Source organism: Mustela nigripes, chromosome 3, assembly GCF_022355385.1.
Source record: "Mustela nigripes isolate SB6536 chromosome 3, MUSNIG.SB6536, whole genome shotgun sequence".
Taxonomy (NCBI): Eukaryota; Metazoa; Chordata; class Mammalia; order Carnivora; family Mustelidae; genus Mustela; species Mustela nigripes.
The window spans coordinates 28,014,396-28,039,008 of NC_081559.1; the positions used below are offsets into that span (position 1 = coordinate 28,014,396).

The window sequence follows — 24,613 nt, forward strand, 5'->3', positions numbered from 1 at the left end:
AGGGGGTGGGCACTGCACAAAGAAGAGCACCCATGCACCCTCTGAGTAAGTGGCATGCCGAGTGAAGGAGACCTGTACCAGTGCCAGGGTCCCTTCCATTTCGGAGGGGTCACCGGTGTGAATCCCTGGCCCTTCCTCCCTAAGACCTGCCCTAGGAGCCTTTTTCCCAGGGAATGAGGGAAGACTACTGAGCCTCCTCATCTGCGCTGGGAGGAGGAAGGGTCCAGGCTCCCCTGCCTTCCCTAGCCACTCATGCCAGCCACGCGCAGTGAGGCCATGAGCCCTGGGCAGAAACGTACCCTATTCCTGGAAGCTTGCTCACGCCCAGCCAAGGGTGGGGCCTGTTGGCTCTGGCTGTCAGGCTGTCGCTGGGCTCCACCAGCTCCCAGGGACCTGGCGGACACCTGCCTCCCCACCCCCTCACCCATTCTCTCTCTCTCTCTCTCTCTCTCTCTCTCTCTCTCTGGGGCCCTATCTTCCCTTATATGGTGAAGGCAGTTCCTAGAGGAGGGGGGGTGGTGGGGACAAAGGTCGCTCTCCTGCAGCCAGCTTGCCACAACTCCCTGAGACCTCCCAGGTGGCAGCTGCCTCCCCTGGACAGGTAAGGCAACCCTGTGGGACACTGGGACAGCAGGCTGTGGGAGACGTCAGGACAGGGGTCCTGGCGTCTCCCTGGCAATGTAGGGCCTCCTTAGCACCTTGGAGCGGAGGTGAGGGAGCGGCTCGGCTTTCAGGAGCGTCTGGAAAGAGCAGGAAGCACGCTGCGGCTTCCTGGGCCTCCAATGAAAGAATTTTTCAGTTTCCACTCTAGACAATGGCTCATTCAGAGGTGCACCTGATGCTAGCTTCACCTCAGGTGTCCAACCATCCCTATTGTCCTGAATGGGGATAATCTGGAGACACAGGACTTTGAGATTTAAAATTTGGACACTCCTGGGCAAACCAGGACCAGCACCCTGACCTCACTCTGCCTCCCTTTCCCCTGCCCCACCCCGTTTCTCTGCCCATTGGTTCTTTATCTAAAACCATTTATTTCTTTGTGCTGCCATTCCCCGTGACACTGCGGGGGCCTCGGCGCCCTTGGGTCCTCGGCTATGAGTAACAGCCGTCAGGAACTGAATGGACAAAGGCAGACAGAGGCAGGGGGCTGGTGCCTGGCAGGGCCCTTTTGGCCCTGATCCATGCCTGGCCCCCAGGCATGAGCTTCTGTCCCATCTCCCTCCACCAGGACCCACCATCTGGCCTTACCAGCCATGGTGGCCGAAATGGGTGGGTAGTGGGGGAGGTAGGAGCCAAGTCCAGACCAGAATCCTGGGACATCTGGTCCACCCCTTCCCAGAAAGCCTGTGAAGGCATCCCAGGTCTGCGAGGGACAGAATCTGCAGGCTGGGATGCTGGGGTATGTCCTCTCTCCCCACTGTCCTGGGCTTGGGGAAGCAGGAGGCTGTCCTGGGTTTTAGGGCCTGCCGCATCTGTGTCTAGCTCATAAGAGCATGATTGGGGACTGAGAGCAGTGACAGTTCCCCGACAGTTCTGAAGCTGGAACACTGAAGACAATGGGGAGGCAGTTAAGCAAGGGAAGATGGGACCTGGGGGAGCAGGTGCCCTATCTCCCGATAGGGCTTCAGCGTGGTCCACCCCTTCCATTTCACCGTTCTGACTTTAAGCTCTGGGAACATTTGTTGAGCATCTACTATGTCCTAAGAGCTGGGGAGCTACACAGATGACACTGTTTAGGTCCTTGACCTTGGAGACCTCAGACTTAGAAACAGATCCTTTCACCACCATGTGGTCAAGGGGTCAAGAGAGGCATGGGTCCAGGGTGTCTTGGAGCCCCCGGGAGGGGCCCTTGGTCTAGCCTGAAAATTCTGGGAAGGTCTCCTGGAAGAAATAAGAACTAAACTGAGTCTAGAGGAGCATGTAGCATTTAGCCATGTGAGGAAAGGTGGGGAGGGCATTTGATAAGGGAAGAGCAGGGGTAAGGACATAGGCAGAGGGGGAGAAGCAACCTGGGAGGACCAAGGCAAGCAAGCAGTCCAGCATCACTAGAAGGCAGCGAGTGAGCAGAGAGAAGCAGGGGGCGCGTTGGGGGCAGGCTGAAGAAACATTCAGGTGGACAGAGGGGCATGAGCTCACCTCTCAGAGCCGCACTCCCTCAGGATCCCCTTGCCCCCCCAACCCAGTGGAGGCTCCCCCTTTCCAGTTCAGGCTGTGGGAGGTCCCGAATCCTGATTTTCCTCTAGGGAGGGAGGCTTATGCAAGTCCCTGCTCCCCCAAATCTCCACTCATCTGATGGGCAAGAAGTGCCTCCTCCTGTCTACTGTCAGTTCCTCTTGCTGCTCATTCCTAGAATCAGAGCATGTCCCTAGAGGTCATCTAGTTGACCTGACCCTCCCCCCATTCCTAGATGAAGAACTGGGACTCATTTTCATTCAGCCAGGGAGTGCCAAAGAGTCTGTCTCAGAGAAAGGAAGATGTAGACCAAGGTGGAAAATGAAGTAACACAGAAAACCTTTTTCTCCTTTGTACCCAAACTGGTCCTACTGGCCCAGGAGTCCTGGGAGCCTGCGGTCTCTGTGGGTTGAGAAATGCCTCAGAGAGGGGCCATGGCCCACAGGGGCACTGGACAGGACCCAGGCACCAGGGGTTCCAAAAAACACAGTGCTGGTGACTGGACCTGGTCCCCTGAGCTGCCAGAGGGGGTGCTAATCAGAGGCTGGGCAGGGAGACCTTGCCAAACTCCAGAATGCCAGGGAGAGAAGTCACCCACCCCTCAGGACTCAGAAGAGGGTGTTTCCCAGCAGTAAAGGACCAGGTCATTGTTCTGAGAGGTGACTCAGAGTCAAGGTGCCATGAGAGATAAGATAGAGAAGTTCTAGGCTGTCAGCATGTGAAGCCGGACCCTTGGGGCCACATGACCTTTCATTCGTAGGTCATCAATCCAAGGAAACTTCAAGGAGTCTTCTTGGAGGGCAACTCTGTGACAGGCTGTGGCAGGCTGGGAGGTGGGCTTGGTGGAGAATGGGGGTGACCTTCGGCTTGATAGGGAAAGGCAGGAAACCAGGGATGAGAGTAACGGGGGACAAGCGGATCTCCACCTTGGCTAATATCAGAGTCTCTGGGAAGTCTTTGTTTTAAAGATTTTACTGTGTATTTTAAAGAGAGACCAGCCAAGTGGGAGGGTTAGGAGAGAGGGGGAGAGAGAAAGAGAGAGAGAATCTCAAGCAGACTCTGCACTGAGCATAGAGCCCAACATGGGGGAGATCATGACCTGGGCCCAACCAAGGTTGGACCCTTAACCGACTGAGCCACCCAGGCACACCTCTCTGGGAAGCTTTTAAAACACCCATGACCCGCTTCCCAAAAGGCAGAAAATAAAGTTCCCATTGCCTGGCCCCACACAGCCTAATTAAAGCAGAGTTCCTGGGGATAGACCTGAGCATTATCAAAGCACTGATATTGTTTAAAAGCTCTGTAGGTGATTCTGGCGAGCCCTTGCAGCAGGGCACAGAGCCACAGGTGAAAACAGAATGAGCTGTAAAAGATACCATAAAAGAAGCGTGGGGAGGAAGGTTTCTTTCAGCTCAGCAGGTGAAGGCTGGTTCACACAGGGAGAGTTCACTCTGTCAACCATTCATCCACCCATCCATCCATCCATCCATCCATCCATCCATCATCCATCATCCATCCTCCCATCCATCATCCATCCTCCCATCCATCCATCATTCATCCACCCATCCATCCATCCATCCATCCATCCATCATCCATCCATCCATCATCCATCCTCCCATCCATCCATCATCCATCCACCCATCCATCATCCATCCTCCCACCCATCCATCCATCCATCATCCATCCACCCATCCATCATCCATCTACCCATCCATCATCCATCCACCCATCCATCCATCCATCATCCACCCATCCATCCATCCACCCATCCATCATCCACCCATCCATACACCCATCCATCCATCCATCCATCCATCCATCCATCCATCCATTTACCCACTTTGCAAAGCACACACATGGTGTTAGATGCCGGGGGTTTAGTACTGAGCAATATGGTCTCTGCCTTTGTGGGGACTAGACCTTGAGCACCACCACAACAGTGACCAAGGGGTGTTTGGGAAGCACCTAGCTAGGAAGGAGCATGAAACTGCTGCAAACACTTTTTCCTATGATGGTAAAATACACATAAGATTCATCATTTTGACCACCTTAATGGACACAGTCCAGGGGCATTCAGGACATTCACGATGTATGCTACAACCAGCGCCACTGTCTAGTTCCAGAATTTTTTCATCATCCCGAATGGAAACTCTATGCCCACTAGCAGGCCCTCCTCTGCCCCTCCCTCCAGCCCCTGACAGCCACTGATCCACTCGCTGTGGGCATGGATTTGCCTGTACTGGGTCGTTCATATAAAGGGACTCACACAGCACATGGCCTTTTGTGTCCAGCTTCTTTCACGAAGCCTAATGTTCTCAAAGGTCATTAGTGTTGCTGCCTGTATTAGTGCTTCGCTCCTTTTTACGGCAATATAATATTCCATTGTGGGAGAGCCATATATATATATACATACATACATATACACCATCTTTTTTTGATGGATATTTGGGTGTTTCTACCTTTTGGTTATTGTAAACAGAGCTGCTATGAATCCAAAATACAAGTTTTGTTTGAACACCTGCTTTTTCTTTTGGGTGAATACCGTTTTTGGCTCTTATTTATTTATTCTTTGCTTTCCTTTTCTTTAAGCCTGCATGATTTTTTTTTTCCCAGTCAAAGGATTAGAAAAACTGGGGCTAAAGAAAGGCCTTGAACGATAGGCTGAAGAGTGGGGGTTTAATCAGTTAGGTAATAGAGAGTCAGGTAGGGGTTTGAGCAAAAGAGTGGCAAGATCGGAGTGTGGTTGGGGGGAAGACTGGAGGCTCTGCCCTCAGCCAGCTGGGGGAGGGGGTGGAGCGCCAAGCCCTCGCCTCCCCAAGTCCATGAGCCCTGGCCTCCCGCTGGAGCTGTCGGGAGCTCTCCAGGCCTGGGCTGGAAGGGCAGCGCCAGACGCACCAGAAGCACCTTCCCAGCTTCTCAGCCCTTGCTCCCCATCCCCTAGGCTCCTCCGCCATGACCAAACTGAGTGCCCAGGTCAAAGACTCCCTCAACGTCACCACCCCGGGGGTGCAGATATGGAGGATCGAGGTGAGCTCTGCCTCGGTGCTTGGGGCTCTGCAGGCTGGGGTGGACTGAGGGAAGGGAGGAGCCTGAGGTTACTCTGCCTTCCTGGGGTGCAAGCCCCTGGTGCCTATCCCCAAGGCTGTCTTCCTCTCTTCTCAGACCTCCTCCTACTATCCTCCTTTTCCTCCGCTCACTGTCACATCCATTCCTGGGGTCAGCTTCCTCAGGCCCCCCCTCCTGCTGGTTCTCTGCCTCTCCCAGCTCTCCCTGCGGTCAAGGGCAGCAGGGCAGCTAGGGGTTCTGGGGGGGGGGGGTGCCAAGATGGCCCCTCTGAGCTCCCTCCTCTCCCTAGGCCATGAAGATGGTGCCTGTTCCTTCCAGCACCTTCGGGAGCTTCTACGACGGTGACTGCTACATAGTCCTCGCTGTGAGTGGTGGGGGGGCGGGCACGGGAGAGGCTGAGCTGAGAGCAAAGGCCTCTGTGGCATCAGGGAGGAAATTTGAGGCTGGGGGTGGGGGGAGTGGAGGACTGGCTGGGCTTCACCCCTAGCCAGCATTCCCCGGGTGTGCCGAGGGGCCCCGGCCTTTGGTAGCCCTGCAGGGTCAGAGATGGAGGCAGCTCTCCCTGCCCTTGGCTCCCTGAGCTCCCAGCAGAGGCGAACTTCTTTGAATTTCTAGCCCTGGGGACCGTCTGAGCCAGTAGGACGTCACTCTACCACATTTCCAACATCCACGGTCCCCTTTGTCTCACTTTCAGGGTTTTTGCTACAACCTGTACTACTGAAGGCATTTCTACTTGTCCTTATATTGCCTCACTTTTCACACTTAAATCCACTTATTCAAAAATGTAACTCCCTATCATGATCATGATGAGTGGAAGGCAGGGTCCCAGGTCACTAAAAGGAAAGTAGCTCTAGAATATCTACTTAATCCTTTCCTATGCATTGGTACGCACCCCCAGATCGCCTCACAGGCCTCTGACCCCCACCCTCCACACACCTCAGCTTGGGAAATGCTGCTCCATGAAACCAACTTATTTCCAGGATGAGAGGAGCAAGACCTCGAGGGTCTCAGAGAGCCTGTGGCAGGGGGGGGGGGGCGGTCCTTCAGATTCCTGACCACCAGCCCCGTCGGCTTCCCCGCCTGCCAAGCTCACCCCCGCCCCTGGGACCCATGTGTGTGCGAAACCTGGCAGAGCAGGGAGGCGGTGAGCAGGCGGGCCTGTGAGCCCAGGGCCTCGGGCACACCGTGCATGCCCTCTCCTCCCTAGATCCACAAGACGGGCAGCAACTTGTCCTATGACATCCACTACTGGATCGGTCAGGCCTCATCCCAGGATGAGCAAGGGGCAGCTGCCATCTACACCACACAGATGGACGACTTCCTGAAGGGCCGGGCCGTCCAGCACCGTGAGGTCCAGGGCAACGAGAGCAAGGCCTTCCGAGGCTACTTCAAACAGGGCCTGGTGTACGGATGGGCGGCGCTGCGGGCAGGGAGGGGCCAGTGCGCAGGAGGGGACCAGCTGGGGCCTTCGGGGAGCCTCTGAGGGAGACCTACCATGGGCCTTTGGAGACTTCTGCTCTTTCTGCTTCTCCACTCCCATTTCTGCTGCTGCCCCGTCCCTGGTCTATCCCTCTGAGTGTCTTTAGCTGCCCCAGAGGCTGTTGTGAAAGTCTGTGCACCATGAATTTTTGCAGATCAACTCCTATTTGAACATTCTGGAGAGCTCAGTGCCAAAGGAGGCCTTCCAGGACATCGCAGCAAATCTTCCTTCTGGCCCATGGGCAGTTGACTTGCTCCTCCGTTCCCTAAAGCAGCACTTTCCACTAAACACTCTGATTGCTAGCTTTTCTTGAAAAGCCTAAAGTTCTGGACTCTGGGCTTTTCCTGTGGAAACACGCAGTCAAGATCAAGTGGCTACTGACCAGTAGGATAGGCCAGAAGCTCTCTGCTGAGCCACAGTCCCCACCCCTCCCTTTTGTCTTGCTCCTCTTCTTCCCACACTTAGAGCAACAGCCCACCCCTTCGGGCACTGGAGCAGGCAGCTCTCTTGTCTGCTTGGGCTGCCCTAACAAAATACCACAGAATAAGTAGTTTAAACAAAGGAAATTAATGTTCTCATAGTTCTGGAGGATGGGAGATCCAAGATCAAGGTGGTCAGGTGATTGGGTTGCTGGTGAGAGCCCCCTTGCTGGCTTGCAGACGGCCACCTTCTCGCTGTGTCCTCCCATGGTGAAGACAGTGAGCAAACTCTCCAGTGTCTCTTCCCATAAAGGCACTAACCTCATCACGGAGACCCCACCCTCAGGACCCCTACTAAACTTCATCAAAATCTATCCCCTCCCAAGGGCCCCATCCCCGAATACCACCACTCTGGGCTTAAGGCTTCAACAAAGGAGTTTGGGAGGAGACAAAATTCAATCCGCAGCACACACACACACACACACACACACACACCAGCCTCCAAGTCTTGTCCTGTCCTTCCACAAATCCACATCACCGTTTGCCCTTCTTTGTGGGGCAGGAACTACATAGGATGGGGAGCGAGGCATCTAGGACGCAAACTTTAAGAAGGCTGAAGAAGGCACGCACAGGCAGGCGGAACGCTGACCTTGCACTCTCATGCCCCGGAGAGGGAGAGCCTCAGAGCAGGCAACGTAGGCACCTGTGCCCCTCATCCTAATCTGGGGCCCCGCCCTCAGCTGCTTGAGCCCCAGCACCTGGGCTCTCTCACGCCTCCCAGCCACTCCCTCCCTTGGGTCAACTCCTTCTCTTCTCAGGATCCGGAAGGGGGGTGTGGCTTCTGGCATGAAGCAGGTGAAGACCAACTCCTACGAGGTCCGGAGGCTGCTGCACGTCAAGGGCAAGAGGAATGTGGTGGCCGGAGAGGTGGGCATCGCCCAGGGTCCTGGGGCAGGACCTCCTGTCTCTCCTCCCAGCCTGGGCGGAGGGCACAGGCCAAGGAAAGGTGTAGGCAGGGGGAGGGGGAGGATGGGAGGTGGGGGTGGGAAGAGACGTGGATTGGGCCAAGTATCTGAGCGGAGGGGTCCTGTGGCCCTCCAGGTGGAGGTGTCTTGGAACAGTTTCAACTGCGGGGATGTTTTTCTCCTGGACCTGGGGAGGATTATCATCCAGTGGAATGGGCCGGAGAGCAGCCGCATGGAGAGACTCCGGGTGAGCCCCAGCACTAGCCCTCTCCCCAGCCGCGCTCTGCCTTTGCGGGGTCCCACGCACCCGCGCCTCTCCTGCCGGCCACACTCACTAGACTTCTGCCACCGCCCCACACCCCAGGCCCCTCGTGGCTGACTGCCCTGGACAGTGTGTTCAAGGGTAGATCTGAGTCTCCGTGGGGGTTCGCATGCGTTCCCGTGGCCCACCCAGGAGGTGTAACACGGCCCTGCTGCGGGGTGGGCCCCGTACCAAGCGTAAATGAGATAGGCTGAGCCCTGGTGTTGGCCTCCAGCGAGGCCTTGAGTGGGGAGAGGAGCTGAGAAGTGAGGAGTGTGTGTGCAGCACTGGGGGTTCTAGGAAGGCTTTCAGGAGAAGGTGGGGTGGGGCGGAGAAGGCCCTAAGGCAGGGGAGAAGTGGCTGGGGCGGGGAGGGCGCAGGGTGGCAATTGCAGAGAGCTGGGAGAAGAGAGAGGTCTCGCTCTGGCTCCTGGGGCATGTTCTGCAGCCAGGAGGCCGTAGGAGAGGGCTGGGGTCTGTTCCTGGTGCCCAGGAGCTCTGAAGGTTGTCCTGACTTCTGAGGGGAAGTAGGGGTATGGATGGGCTGCAGGCAGTCAGGGAGCCGGCAGCCACCTGTGTGAAGATGGGGATGGGAGAGGTGGCAGGGCCCCTGGGACAGTAATCGGGGATCCGCTGGCCTTACCTGTGTGGCCCGTGGGGCCGAGGAGGGAGAGGCCTTGGGCTTGAGTCCTATGGAGGGGACGCAGTCCCATTTACCGAAATGGGAAAGGAGACACAGATTGGGGTGGGCGGGGGCAGATGGGGGAATCAAGTTCAGTTTGGGGCATCTTAAAACGGGTTATCATGGAAGTTGGGAAAATGAGAAGAGAGCAAAGAGCTTCGCTGGGACAGAAATAGGAGGAAGCCCCGGGACAAGGGCTGGGGACTGAGGCCATCGGACTGAGAAGGGGGAGCCAGGGTGTGAGTGTGTGTGCATGTGTGCACATGCGTGTGAGCACACTTGAGGCCGTGTAGATGCACATGTGTGTGTGCCCGTGCACATGCAAGCTCATGCTGGGGCAAAGAGACTGAGCCCCCTGAGATCCAGGCTTCCTCTTTTGTCCCCAGCTGTGAAGAAAAATCACAAATTTCAATGTCAAAATGGAAGGCCCAGCAAGTACACCCCAAACAGCCTCCTGCCAACAAGAAACCTGCTTTCCCCAATGGGGTTCACTTGATGACCTCACGGGGGGTGCAGGCAGGACAGATGCCTCGTCCCCAGGGTGCTGGAGTGGGGGCTGGGTTCTGCAGGCGCGGCTGGGTGGGGCAGCCACAGCCCCTCCCGCCTGCCTCCCCCCCTACCCCAACTGGGGCCTTCACGGGTCACTGGACCCTCCCTGCAGGGCATGACCTTGGCCAAGGAGATCCGAGACCAGGAGCGGGGTGGGCGGACTTACGTGGGCGTGGTGGATGGGGAGAATGAGACGGAGTCCCCGAAGCTGATGGAGATCATGAACCATGTGCTGGGCCAGCGGGGGTCCCTGAAGGCCGCGGTGCCCGACGACTTGGTGGAGCCCGCAGTCAAGGCCGCCCTCAAGTTGTACCAGTGAGTGTGTACCCAGCTGGGCTCTTCGTGGCCACGGGGCATCCTTCTGGGGGCTGGGCTGTGGGACCCCCGCACCCACAACCCCCAACCCCCAACCAAAGGCTGTGCCTTCGTCCTGCAGCGTGTCTGACTCAGAGGGAAAGCTGGTGGTTAGAGAAGTCGCCACAAGGCCACTCACCCAGGACCTGCTCAGTCACGAGGTGAGAGAATGTGGAGACCCCCAGCCCCAGCTCCCATCCCCATGCACACTGCCTGGAATCCCCCCAGCAGGATCATGGCCAGTGGCTGGAGCCACTTTGGTCCCAGCAGCTCTGGGGTTGGACACCGCCCGCAGGCTCGGGCTTCCACGGGGCGTCTCTCTCTCCCCACCAGGACTGTTATATTCTGGACCAGGGGGGACTGAAGATCTACGTGTGGAAGGGGAAGAATGCCAACGCCCAGGAGCGGACAGGAGCCATGAACCAAGCCTTGGTGGGCATGGGGGTCCGGGAGGGGAAGGAACAGAAGCAGATGCGGCAGGGTGTGGCAAGTGGGGTCAGACTGGGTGTAGCACCAGGCAGAGGCCTTGGAAAGCCCTGGGCCTGACCCAGCTGGGATGCTAAGGGTCAGTTCCATAGCTTTCTTGAGGGTTCTCTGAATGCCGGGGGTGGGGGGAAAGGATCCAGGCAACCCGGGGGCCCCCCTCTCAGGATATGAGCTCCCACCTCAATTTGGTTCAGAGAAAGGAGGGAGAAACGGTGGCTGCCCTTTCTTCAAGAGGGGACTGGGTTGGCCAGGGGGCTGGGTCTAAGTCAGAGTTTGGGGTCATTATTAGGGCTAGACGCAGTAACCCTAGCTGGCTTGGGCTCAGCATTAGAATGGGGGTTGGGCTCAAGGTTGGAGATGGCAGCTGGGGATTGGGGTTAGAATTGAGGTAGGGTCAAGTTTGGGATCTCTTTGGGGCTTTCGTGTTGGGACCAGAACAGGGTTTAGCTTTGGGGTCAGCACTGGAACTGGGGTAAGGTTCAAGTTTGGGCTTGGGAACCGGAGCTAGGTTTGTGGTTGGGTCTGGTTGGTTTTGAGCTAGGCTGTGGCTTGCTTTTGGGGGCCTGTGGGGGTTCAGAGAGGGCCACAGCCCCAGCCAGCCCTTTTCCCTCCCAGAACTTCATCAAAGCGAAGCAGTACCCGCCCAGCACGCAGGTGGAGGTGCAGAATGACGGGGCCGAGTCGGCTATCTTTCAGCAGCTCTTCCAGAAGTGGACTCTGCCAAACCAGACTTCAGGCCTGGGCAAAACCCACACCCTGGGCTCCGTGGGTGAGGACCGGCCCAAGGCAGGAGTGGGGCTCAGAGGGTGTCTGCACCTGCCTTCTCGCCTGCTTCCCAGACATACCCCTTCCATGTTCTCCCCCACCACCCCTGGCTCTGGGCTCCCCCGATAGGGTGGGGACATGAGGGAACACGGGTAAACTCAGCTGTCCCAAAAAGGGAGCTGAGAAGCACCTGTCTGTCCTTTGGAATGGAGTTGTCTCCCTGGAAACCAGACAGCGTCTCGGTGTCTCACCAGACAATATTTGCTGGAGGCAAGCTCAAGCCCCTGGAGGAAGATAAAAGGGCTGTTTCTCTCCTGGCTCCTCAGGGAGGCCATGGTGAAGCCTGAGTCTCAGGGGTGGGAGATGGGGGTTTGCATTGTAACTGCCACTCTCTAGCTCTGTGACCTTGGGAAGACCTCCTATCTCTCTAGCCTTGGCTTCCCCATCTGTGAAATAGATCTAAGAATTATAGCCATCACTCAGGGCTGTTGTGAGGACCCTGGGGACCTCAGCTGCTGACAGCTGGTGTCCTGATGCCCCCCCCCCTCCAGCCAAAGTAGAGCAGGTGAAGTTTGATGCCACATCCATGCACGTGCAGCCTCAGGTGGCTGCCCAGCAGAAGATGGTGGACGACGGGAGTGGAGAGGTGGAGGTATGGAGAGGGCAGGAGGCCGGGGCTGGGGGGGTGAGGTTGGCAGAACCCGTCCCTGCCCTCTGACTGGCCTGGCAATGGCCCCAGGTGTGGCGCATTGAGGATCTAGAGCTGGTGCCAGTGGATTCCAAGTGGCTAGGCCACTTCTACGGGGGTGACTGCTACCTGCTCCTCTACACCTACCTGATCGGCGAGAAGAAGCACTACCTGCTCTACATTTGGCAGGTTAGGTCCTACCCTTCCCTGTCTGGACCAGGGCCAGCTCGGCTCCCACTCCAAGCAGCCGTCACCTTTGAGTTGAATACCTCTAGTGATGGGGAGCTCAACCCTTTTCCATCTTGGGAGTGCTTTGGCTATGAGATCCCATGGGCACAGGGTACCCCCATTCACAACCCTTGACCCTTCTCTGAGTTCTTGGAGTCTCCCTTCTGATTTCCATGGTTTCCAGAAATTCCCTTCCTCTGCTCAAAGCACCATGGGTTTCTGGGTCCAGATGTGAGTGCGCAGAGAGATGCTAGGGTGCTGGAGGGAGTGGTATGGTAGCCTTGGTGTTCCCCCAAGTAAGAAGGGGAGGAGGTCTGGGGTAGCAGGTGAGCTAGGGTTGGCGGGGGGGGCTGGGAAAGGATTAGGTGTGGGGCTGGGATCAAACGGGTCTGGGTCATGTTGGGTGGGCTATGTCCAGGGTGCTCTTTGGTGGGGCAGACAGTTGGGTTTAGGGCCAGGTGAGAATCAGGGATGGAGTTGTAGCTGCAGCCAGGGACGGGCTCAGGACTAGGGCTGACTGCGTCTCCCCAGCTTCCATCGTGCTTGTCCCCAGGGTAGCCAGGCCAGCCAGGATGAAATAGCAGCGTCTGCTTATCAAGCCGTCATCCTGGACCAGAAGTACAACAACGAACCGGTCCAGATCCGGGTCCCGATGGGCAAGGAGCCACCACACCTCTTGGCCATCTTCAAGGGACGAATGGTGGTCTACCAGGTGTGGCTGCTGGCCCGTGGCGCTTGGGAGGACCCACGATTGCGGCGCGGTGGGCATCAGGAGATGGGGCAGGAGGCCTGGGTTGGGGGCGGGGGGTGTCCTGGGGTGAAGCGCATCCTCCACGGGCAGGACTGTGTGAGGCCCCGTCCCCCAGGTGGAACTGTTAGTAGAAACCACCACACCATAGGAACCAGTATGCAACAGGAATGCCCAGCTGTGGGCAAGTCCGGTTTCTGTCTACACCCCCCCTCCACCCACACCCAGTCCTCCGCATGACAAAGACACCACAGTGAGTGTCCCAAGGGCATCCGTGCCTTCCAACGCAATGGAGCAGACATTGGCGCTCATTTAAGAAATCAGCTGTTTCTCGAGGGCCCAGGAGCCTGCAGCTGTCTGCAAGGTGCTGGGGCTGGGGAAGGCCTGTGTTCCTGTTGCCAGTCTTGTTGGGAGAGTGGAGGACAGCCAGAGGCACCATGTGGTTCAATGAGGAGTGGAAATACAATAATCTGGGGCAGGCAGGGAGTTGGAGCCTGAGCCCGAAGTGGGGTTTGGAGGGGCTCTTGACATGAGGGTCAGAGTTGAGGTGCTTGGCAGAGGTAAAATGAGGGCCCAGAGGAGGGGATCCATGACACAGATCAGGGAGAAGCCCGGCCGAGCTAAACAGGAGGGTCTGGAGAGAGCAGAGTGAGTCTGGGAGGGCAGTGTTGAGCTGGTTCTAGCCTATAAGCAATGGGGAGCCACTGAAGGTGTCTGAGCAGGGGAGTGCCGTGACCATTTGGAAAGGCTAGTCTGGGGATGATGCAGCAGAGGATCTGGGTGCAACCACACCCCACCCAGCCTCTCCTCCACTCTGTTCTCCGTGCCTCTCTCCAGAATCTTCCATGGTCTGTACTAAGTTGCTGCCACCGCTCTTTCTGCAGGGAGGCACCTCGAGGGCCAACCAGCTGGAGCCAGTGCCCTCCACCCGGCTGTTCCAGGTGCAGGGAACCAGCGCCAACAACACCAAGGCCTTTGAGATCCAACCCCGGGCCAGCTCCCTCAACTCCAACGACGTCTTCATCCTTAAGACCCAGTCCTGCTGCTACCTGTGGTGCGGGAAGGTGCGTGCAGGGCCTGGGGGCCTCCCATCGCCAAGTGGGCCTTAGGGGGTCCCCAGTCCTCGGGGAGCCCCTGGCCTGTAGGTCCTTCTGGCTCATTTCCCAGCTGCCCTGAGCCAGTCTCCATCCCCCCTCACATTCACTGCCTCTGTGCCTAGTTCAGTCTCTCTCATTCTGTTTGTCTCAGCTACCCCGGTCTGTCCCAGTGCTGGTCTGTCTTTGTGTCTGGGGCCCTCTCCATTATCCCCATACCTGTCACTTTCTCTCCTTGGATCTCAGCTGCTTGGATGTCTTCTCTTGCCCTGAAAGGAGAGCGCAGACTCCTGTTCCCTCTGCCGTGCTATGGAGTGTCAAGGACAGAGGAAGGGTGTGCTTGGGGTCCTGATCCGGGCGGGAGGGGCCCTCTTGGACCCAAGAGTTCTGGCCAGTAAACATGGTGGAAGCGGGGGTTAGCTGTGGCCGTAGAGATGGTCTCCCCCAACACAGCTGACCCCCTTTCCCCAGGGCTGTAGCGGGGATGAGCGCGAGATGGCTAAGATGGTTTCGGACAACATCTCCAGAACAGAGAAGCAAGTGGTGGTGGAGGGACAGGAGCCGGCCAGCTTCTGGGTAGCCCTGGGTGGAAAGGCTCCCTACGCCAGCACCAAGAGGTAACTATGGGGTGTCTCTGCTTCCAGCTTGCTCTTTTTATTTTTTTTTAAAGATTTTATTTATTTATTTGACAGACAGAGATCACAAACAGACAGAGAGACAGACAGAGAGAGAGGAAGGGAAGCAGGCTCCCCGCTGAGCAGAGAGAGCCCCATGCGGGGCTCGATCCCAGGACCCTGGGATCATGACCTGAGCCGAAGACAGAGGCTTTAACCCACTGAGCCACCCAGGCGCCCCACCAGCTTGCCTTCTGCGGCTGGGGAGCCTCCCAGCACCTCCATGCCTTGGCCCAGAGCCTGCAGTGGGCATGGACTGAGGACTCTGTGTACCAGGTCCCCAGGGCTACAAGATGAAGGAAGAAGGGACAACCCATTGGGCCCTCGGGGGCTGTGTCTGTGCCGGCGTGCCTGGGGGACGGTGCAGGGGCAGGGAGGGCAGTTTCTTGGCAAATGGTGTTCACCAGCTAGGAAGCAACTCAAAGAGAAGGCCAGGGGTTGCCCTTGCAGAAATCTGCCAGAACCTCACTCTTTAGTCCTGACACAGGACCTGGATGCTGTGAAGCCCCAGCCGGAAACACTCTTTGCAGGTGTTTTTCTAAAGAATACGCAGGGTCCACTATTCCCCCACCCAGAAGCAAAAGGTCATTCCTGCGGTGGCAGGACGAGGCCTAGAAGGAAGATAGCAGGACTTCCCAACAGTCCTGCAGAAAGCCCCGGGAACGCACCTCCTGGAAAGGCCGTGGGATTTCTCCCTCAGAGCGCTGTCGGACTCCCGTGTGAGGAGGGGGCCGCTTTTTCGCGTGATCAGAAAAAAGAGCATTTTCCTAGAAGCTGGGCCTTCCGCGTCGGAGTTCTGTGTCCTCCGTTCTTCCTCTCCACACCTTCCTCCTGCTGCCACAATTTCCTCTGCATCCCGCAGGCTGAAGGAGGAGACTCTTGCCATCACCCCCCGGCTCTTTGAATGTTCCAACCAGACTGGGCGCTTCCTGGCCACGGAAATCCCTGACTTCAATCAGGATGACTTGGAAGAGGAGGATGTGTTCCTGCTCGATGTCTGGGACCAGGTACAGTCGAGGCCTGGGGCCCTCCCTTCCCACCAGCTCAAGCCCCAGGGCCAAGAAATAGTGACTTTATGGACAGGTAAGGTTGGCCTTCTCTTGGCTCCCTCATTCGCCCTGGGAGTAGTATCCTGGACAACCAGAGCCTAAGGAAGAAGGAGGCAGGTAGAGAGGAGTTGTCATTGGCTTTATGTGCAGCGTATTTTCGCAAAGCCCCGTTTCTTTCCCGTGGCAGAAGCATGTTTTTAAGGGTCTGAGGCTCTAGAGAGGTCAGGAGTCCCGCACTGGTAGCGTCTCCAAGTAGAGGGCATCTGTCCACCTTCTTCATGTCCCAGACGCAAAGTCAAGGCCAGATGGGGTCTGCCCAAGGTCACTAAGCTTCATTATCGGTCACTGGAGCCTGGCGGAAACGAGGTGGAGCGTGGTGGGCCAGGGAGCACGGGAAGGCCTGCCGGAACTCTGGGTTCCCCACAGGTCTTCTTCTGGATTGGGAAGCATGCCAACGAGGAGGAGAAGAAAGCCGCAGCCATCACGGCCCAGGAGTACCTCAAGACCCATCCCAGCGGCCGTGACCCCGAGACCCCCATCATTGTGGTGAAGCAGGGACATGAACCCCCCACCTTCACAGGCTGGTTCCTGGCGTGGGATCCCTTCAAGTGGAATGTGAGTGGCTACTCCCCAACCCCAAATCCTTCTAGCCCAGCAGGATCTTCTCCAGGAGGCTGCCCACGGCACACCCCAAGGGCAGGGCAGACTTCTGGGCTCTTCTATTCGTTGTGATAGACGACCAGTGGTAGATTTTTTAAAAGGGTCTGAGGGGGCCTCAAATAAAAAGGCAGACTGTGTTAAGTCCATGAAGCCCTCTGGTGAGGGAAGAGGGAAGGAAATCGATCAAAAACCCAGGCTCGGGACGCCTACGTGGCTCAGTTGGTTAAGCGGCTGCCTTCAGCTCAGGTCATGATCCCAGCGTCCTGGGATCGAGTCCCACATCAGGGTCCTTACTCGGCAGGGAGCCTGCTTCTCCCTCTGCCTCTGCTGCCACTCTGCCTGCCTGTGCTCTCTCTTTCTCTCTCTGACAAATAAATAAATAAAACCTTAAAAAAAATGTACCAAACTTAAATAAAAGTTGTAAATCAAACTTCATGATCCTTTAAAAAAAAACAAAAGAAAAAGCAAAAAAACAAACCGGGCTCGTGGGTGCCTGGGCAGCTGAGGGGGTTAAAGCCTCTGCCTTGGGTCTCAGTCATAATCCCAGGGTCCTGGGATTGAGAGCCCCACATTGGGCTCTCTGCTCAGCAGGGAGCCTGCTTCATTTTCTCAATCTCTGCCTGCCTCTCCGCCTACTTGTGATTCCTCTCTCTCTGCCAAATAATTAAATATTTATTTTATAAAATAAATAAATATCCAAATAAATAAATAAATGCTTATTTTATAAAAATTTATTAAAAAAAAAAAGTCTATCAAAAACCCAGGCTCATGACTGTGCCTTTCCGGAGCACTGGATGTAGCTCAAAGCTGATGGATATTCTTGTTAAGAGCTGTACTGACCACTTGAACTTAAATTAACTAGAGTTAAACAAAATGGGGCACCTGGATGGCTCAGTTGTTAAGTATCTGCCTTTGGCTCAAGTCATGATCCCAGTGTCCTGGGATCGAGCCCTGCATCAGGCTCCCTGCTCGGCGGGGAGCCCGCTTCTCCTTCTCCCACTCCCCCTGCTTATGCTCCCTCTCTCGCCATCTCTCTGCCAAATAAATAAATAAAATCTTTTGGGACGCCTGGGTGGCTCGGTTGGACAACTGCCTTCAGCTCAGGTCATGATCCTGGACTTCCGGGATAGAGTACCGCATCGGTCTCCCAGCTCTTTGGGGAGTCTGCTTCTCCTTCTGACCTTCTCCTCACTCATGCTCTCTCTCCCTGTCTCTCTTTCAAATAAATAAATAAAATCTTTAAATAAATAAAGCTAAAATTAAAGATTCAATTTTCACAAGCCCCAAGCTAAGTACATCGTTGTTCCCTATGGGCTAGTGGCCCCAGGTCAGAGAAAGAACATTTCCATTGTTGTAGAAACTTCTTCTGGACAGTGTTGGTGGATCCTCAAGGCAGAGGGGGATGACGCACGTCAGTTCTAAAGGACAGACGAGTGTCTCCCTGGCACCTGCTTCTAAGCAAAGTGGGCCATACATGTGGACCTTACCTGAGGGACAGTGAGTGAGACTTCCACACGGTTCTCCTGAACTGGCCCTGGACAGAAGCAGAGGGCAGGTCATCAAGGCGGCAGCCCGTGCGAGTTTTCTGCAGGAAGGAGGAAGGCCAAAGGTGGCTTTGGGTGCACAAAAGTGCCTAATGGATGATTTGAGGGAATTAGAGCTTAGATGAATTTCCTCAAATGCATTTTTTGAAAGCATTTATTCAGGGCTTGAGGGGCTGGATTAAGTCTTGAGTATAGATTAAACAAGTCTCCAGGCTGCAAATCTAACTGCCAGAGCTTCTTAAATTCCTCTAAGGGTCCCTGGGCCCAAGTTCTGGCCGCCCTTCCCTCCCCTCCAGTCTGTGCTGGTTTCCCTCGCTGGCCGAGCGCCATGCTTGGGGAGGCCCTGGACATATAGGGACATGCGGTTCCTCATGGAACCAGGGTTCCTCCGACTCCCTTCAGCCCTCTGCAGCAGGGACTCCTCTAGGCTCTGGGAGGAGCCCCCCGTTCCCCAGGCCGCCCCTGTGTTCCCCAGAGCCTCCTCGGCGGAGGCGGCGTCTCCAGGCTGCACGTGCCTCTGAAGGCGGACTCTGTCCTTGCGTGCGGCCGAGCAGGGTCTTCCTGACTCTCACCCCCGTGGGTCCCCACCCTCACCATTCAGCCTCCTTTTTCAGGGTCCCTGCCCCAGTCCCCACCTGAGCCCCCCTCAGCCCCTTCCCACCCCCAGGCCTGAGGCCAACCTTCTTTCAACCCCTTGAAAGGAAGAAAATTCTGCCATGCCCTCTGCTGAGAGCCGGGTCTAACTTGTAATTGGGTTTCCGTGCAGAACACCAAATCCTATGAGGACTTGAAGGCGGAGCTTGGAAACTCCGGGGACTGGGGTGAGATCACTGTGGTGAGTACGGGGCAGGAAGCTAACTGACACAACCCTGTGGGAGCTGAGAAAGTTCCAGAAAAGACAGCTGGGCCCTGGGCTTCCCTTTTCACGGGGTCCCTTCACCCCCACCGGCTCAGAGAAGTGCTTCTCCCTGTTGAACTTCAAGGCCTCCAGCTGTTTCTTCTGCTCTGTGTGCTAGTGTGAGCATGCATAAGAAAGCCTGTGTCCGGGTGATGGGAGCCAGGAGCGAGGTGGGGACAACCGGTTAAAACGCGGATCCCTAAGTCCCGCTCAGTCCCCCCAGTTCTGGTGCGTGGAATCAGGCTGAGCCCGGGAATATGCCTGTTTTAAACGAAGAGCTAAGGGGATTTGACACAGTTCGTCCACTTCGAGAAAGAATGATTTGTCTGCTGTGGTCACCCCTGGGGCTCTTTCTCCAGGGGCAAACTGTGGTCTCTCAATTAGTGACCAGAACAGCACTGAGCCCATGGGTGCAGGGTTATGGGACTCTGAAAGCAAAACCTTTCCTTTGGGAAGTTCACAGGCTTGCAGGGGAGGGAGCCCCAAGCAGACTCTGTAGAAATGTGTCCTGAACACAGTTTCACAAGCACGTGGGGTCATCAGCCGATAAGGCTGCTTCCTGGGCCCCACCCACAGGCTGAGCACCCCGTGTGGCCCATACACCCTTTTCACTGGGCTGATGGTGCAGGCAGGAAAGCATGGACAGAAAGGGCAAGGCTGGAGGAATTCACTGATGACAGTGTCATAACAGATAAGAGAAAGACGGTCATAAACGTCCAAGGTGGACCTTGAACATCTGTGGGAAGCCATGGAGAGAAGTTCATAAGTCATAGAACAAAATAATCATCTCAGACCCACTGGCTCTGGTTGGATACAAACCACCAAATTGTAGCTCACAGGTCAAGCAGGTGTTGTGCTCTGAGGAGTGTGTGTATGGGCAGGTGGGGGCAGGTACGGAAGGCTTCTCGAAGGAGATGCCCTAGAATCAGTGCTGATTCTGGAGAAAAAAGGCAGCCTGGGAGGGAGCCCCAAACCCGCAGAACGAACCAGTGGTTTCCTTTTCTTCCCTAGGAGATCACCAGCTCTAAGCTGGACACATTCGATGTGAACAGCAACCTCGTTTCTGGGCCTCTACCCATCTTTCCCCTGGAGCAGTTGGTGAACAAGCCTGTGGAGGAGCTCCCCGAGGGGGTAGACCCCAGCAGGAAGGAGGTAGGTGGGCCTCTGGGGGGGGTGGAGAGAGCTGGCGGGCCGTGGGCTGGACAACACTGACGTTGGTTAGGTGAGTAGGTGCTGGGGATGTGCTGGGAAACAGAACACATCTGGTCCCCTCCTTCCCGTGAGGCGACTTCTCAGTGGGGACAGTGGGTTCAAAGGACCCCGATTACACTATGATTTCATTTCAGTGATGGTAAGTGCCACAAGGGTGAAGTACAGGTGTGGTGAAGGGTTTTTCTAGAAGGAAGCTGACTCAGTCGGAGGTTTCCTTCTGAAAGGTGACCAGGAACTATTCAGGCAAAATGGATTATTCCCGGAGAAGGGGGCAGTGTGGGTGGAGCCCGGAGGCAGGGAATGAGCACAGAGGCCAGCGTGGCTGTGGTGTGCGGGGCCAGAGAGCAGCAGGCTGAGGGCCGGGGGCCTAATGGAGCAGGGTCTGCTACACCCTGTTAGGGAACGAGGTGTCTGTCCTGAAAGTGGACAGGAGCCGTTATGGTCGAAGCAGGGGTACGGCGGGAGCGGCGGTCGGTTTATGCCTTTAAAAGGCCATGATAGGGGCCCCAGGCTGGCTCCGTTGGTAGGACGTGTGACTCTTGAGCGTGGGGTTGTCAGTTCGAGCCCCATGTTGGGTGCTGAGAGTACTTTTAAAAAGTTTTTAAAAACTTAACAAAAAAATAATAAAGTTTTTATTTTTAAGTAATCTAGAATAGGTAGGTGGTATCTGGGGGAGTAGAGGAAAGGGGATGGTTTAGAGGAATTTTAGGTCAAGTCAATGACACTGGATGAAGGGTGTGTGGGTGGGGGAGGAGGTAAGGGCATCATTTTTGGAGATAAAGAGACCCGGGGTCAGACTGAGCTTCGAGGGGAACGACCGTGAGTTTGGTGGTAGCCATGCCATTTGAGGTACGCGGGGACATCCGGGGTGAGGCATATTTGGTCCCCAGGCTACTCAGAGACCTGCCGGGGCAGAGACCCGCCAGCGCGCAGTCCTCCCGGTGGCTGCAGCTGCAGACCCACGTGTGTCCCTCGTGCAGAGAGAATGTGGCAAGAAGAGAGCTTGTTACACACCCATTTCCAATATTCACTCCCACTATAGGAAAATCCAAAATGGGGGACATATCTAGCTTCACGGGGGGATGGAGAGACAATGTGCTCTCTGGGTATGATAAACCATAAAGAAATCTTGCTAATGAATTAAGGAATCTGTAGGAGAGAGATGCCCGATTTCTCCAACAAGTCTGTTAAGGGTTTGGGCTTCATATATGTTTAAGTGTATTGTTCCCAGAGCATCTGTGTCCTGCCCTTCCCCTTGGTGGCCATGTTCACGCATTCTCTCCCGGATGGACCCATCTGTGTCCTCGCCGGAATGTGGGAATGATCCCTACATACTTTTTGTAACAGTGATGCTGTGAATATTGTTTGCCCAGCACCTCGTACGTGGAAAGTACTCCGTAAATGTAAGCTGTTAATGACCGCCTGGGAAAACTGGAGGGAGGGCGAGTGACTGGCCTGATGCGACTGACATAGCTATGGGGCAGCCGAGGCAGAGCCAGAGCCCGGTCCTCAGAGTCCTGCTGCTCCCATCATGTCACGTGGCATGATGTGTTTCTAAAAGGCGGTGCAGCCAGTGTCATTGAACCAGGTGACTGAGAGGAGGCTGAACGGATGGTGAATTCTGACCGGGACCAACAGAATTGAGACAACCCCATCATGGTAGACAGTCTACAAAATCTAAGATCCTTTTAAAAAAGTCAGTAGTCTGTTGCTGATTTTTTTTTTTTTTTAAGAGATTCATTATTTGAGAGAGAGAAAGAGAGCAAGCGAGCATAGGTGCAAGGGTGGGGATGGGCAGAGGGGAAGGGAAGGGAATCCCGAGAGACTCCTCTTCTAGAGCGAAGCCCAAGGAGTGAGGCTTGATCTCCAGACTCTGAGATCATGACCTGAGCCAGAACCAAGAGTCGGATGCTGAACCGACGGCGCCACCCAGGCGCCCCAGTACGTTCTTTTGGGAGAGCTGTCGGTCAATGTAAAGTGGAGAGAGTTGGAGGGGTCTTCAGACCTCTCTGGTGCTCCAGAGCTCCAGACTCGGAAGGGGAGCCAGCGACAGGAAACGGTGGGGTGCTGGGTCTGGCTGCGGGCAGTAGCAAGAGGATAATCTGGGTGTTTGAGTACCAGTGAGTAAACCACAGACAGGCGGATGTGGGTATGGGTGAGGCCAGTAATCAGCTGGCAGGACCACAGAGTCCAAGAGTAGGACAAGAGGAAAGATACAAGTCCACTGGGATGGGCAGTTCCTGCTATCCACCTTTCGGGTCAGAGTCCAGAAGTCTCCGCCAAGCTATGGAGCCAGCCTGGCGGGGGCCTGAGAGCCCTCGGCCTCAGCTGTGAGGGACCTGGGCCCAGGCTCTGCTACAAACTGGTTTAGGGCAGTCAGCTCTTCCCCACCCACTGGTGCCCAAGCCCCTCCCCCTTCCTCTTTTTCCCTCTGCCTGGGGCAGTGGGCGGGCTCTCAGTGGACTTGAGGACAGAATTGGGGGAGGGGAGGCAAACCTAAAGACGGAGCTTGAAGTCCACCTACAGAGGTTGTCTGAGCTGTTCAGTTACGGGCTCTCTGCAGGACTGGATCAAACACTGTCTTGGGGTGGCGGGAGTGGGGGCTCGCATTGAAAAGAAAACCACCGTTCTAACCAGCTTCTTGGTGCCTGGGGAGCAGAGATGAAGGCCGGGAGATGCTCTTGGGTGCAGTTTCAGTTTGCGGTTCTCACGTTGAGTGTGCCTTGAGGATACCTGGCTTGCCTGAAGCAGTATCACCTGTTGGGGGGCTAAGGTCATGTCAGGCACTCCCCTCATCTAATGGAGAAAGATACAGACTCCTGGCTTAGAAAGCTGTCTTCCAGTCCTGATCTCTAAGTCAAGAGTAAAAAGGTAGAATTGTGCTAGCCAAGCTTCTGTATCATTCATAGGATGGGAGAAGCTGGTAGAAATCACCCAAATATTTTGTTTTCTGCTCAGAATGGCCAGGGGTTTTTCCAAGTGCCATAGCTGTATCTGCACGCTAGCTAGGCTGCTGTTTGCTGGGCCCGCGGTGCTGGGTGGGTGCTGGGGTGGCTAGCCTGCTCCCAAGATCCCCAGGATCCCCAGGCCAGCCCCTCCCAAGGGTCATGGTTCTCACTAGCAGAGCTGGGTGTCCTTCCTGTGGTGACAGCAACTGGGTCTCCAACATTCAGACCTGGGCAGATTCCCTTCCTGGCTCATCAGCTTACCCTGTGGGCCAGACTGAAAGGAAGAAGGATCCTCTCGCTTAGGGTCACTGTTTACTGAGTAAAGACAGATGAACAAGATACCTTGTTTCCAGTACCCTTTCATGAGTCATACTGTTTCTATCCCCGTAAAAGCATTACAGAGAAGCAAACACTGGCCTTTAAGATTTTTCTCAAAGAGAGGAAAACTAAGACGTTCTCAAAGCTAGTTAATTCCCTAGCCAAGTGAAGCCAAATGTCCCAATTCCCTTTGCAGAGCTAGGGTGCTCTTGGAGCTCAGTCTATTTCATGCTGATCATGTTCCACATTCAGGGATCACACTTCTTGGACCTCAGCATACCACCTGGCTTCTCCCCGTCTCTTCCCCGGGTCTCCCGACATTACCTGCCCTGTCCTTCAGGTGATTGCTCTGCCACACCTACAGGACTCGCCTGTGAACCCTGAAGTGGGGAATGTGACTGTTGCTCTCTGGTTCCTCTCTTCTTCTAGGCACACCTGTCCATCGAGGATTTCACCAAGGCCTTTGGGATGACACCCACTGCCTTCTCTGCCCTCCCTCGATGGAAGCAACAAAACCTCAAGAAAGAAAAAGGCCTGTTTTGAGAAGTGGGAGCGATTGTGGTTGGCGAGCACTTCCCTACCTTGCTTGCAGTTTTGTTGTTTTCATGACTGGTATATTAGTCCTATACTAATTTTGAAGTGAAATTTTACCTGTGAGCAACCTCTCTACTCTTCCAGAGTGGTACCTCCATAAAGAGACTGTCGTCCCAATTTCAGCTCTTAAACAGGCGGTCGGTTGCATTGTTTCGACTCTGGCGTGGTAATGTCACTCTTGACCATCCTGTTCTAGAGCCTCCCTTCTTAGAGAGCGAACACTCCACAGGACATCCTAATTCTGAGGAATCCTCCCTAGGTTTCCCTCCTGTAACTGATGTTTAGCCATGAGAGTGGAAGGAAGCATTTTGTGGTTGCACATCTTTCCCCAAGTAAGGGCTTTTCTTTCTCACCTACTCTCCTCACTGACTTAGCCGAGAAGTTAAAGGGCACTCCTTTGCAAGAGCTGAATGGCCTGGGAAAGGGCCCTGTTTGGAAGTTTCACAACACTAACCGGTCCCCAGCGAGAGCAGCACACCCAACTGGGTCCAGAATGGAGGTCAGTTCACCCCCGGTCTGGTACTAATATGGCAAAGAGCTTAGCTAAGGCCGATGCCGAGTTTACAAGCCACGATCCAGAACCTCTGCCACGCTCCCCGAAGGGCCATTTGTCGGTTTGCCCCTCCCTTTCCCTGAAGGTGGAATGGTGCCGCATGGAAGTCCGAGTCAGAAAGCCAGCAGAAAGTGATTGCGCAACCTCAACACACGGTGGTTCAGTG

The 24,613-nt window shown here is 55.6% G+C and overlaps 1 protein-coding gene across 1 annotated transcript; it reads left to right on the top strand.

Moving 5' to 3' along the window:
- Positions 1–519: 519 nt before the first annotated feature.
- On the top strand, positions 520–24,050 carry VIL1 (villin 1). Its single transcript, XM_059393472.1, has 20 exons — positions 520–601; positions 5,115–5,200; positions 5,529–5,603; positions 6,447–6,643; positions 7,957–8,065; positions 8,240–8,350; positions 9,747–9,949; positions 10,071–10,149; positions 10,322–10,420; positions 11,090–11,243; positions 11,791–11,891; positions 11,979–12,116; positions 12,709–12,867; positions 13,788–13,967; positions 14,469–14,614; positions 15,534–15,678; positions 16,147–16,335; positions 18,691–18,759; positions 19,834–19,974; positions 23,730–24,050. The coding sequence occupies exons 2-20, from the start codon at positions 5,126–5,128 to the stop codon at positions 23,841–23,843; spliced, it is 2,484 nt and encodes an 827-aa protein (XP_059249455.1). The 5' UTR covers positions 520–601; positions 5,115–5,125; the 3' UTR covers positions 23,844–24,050.
- The last annotated feature ends 563 nt before the right edge of the window (positions 24,051–24,613 follow it).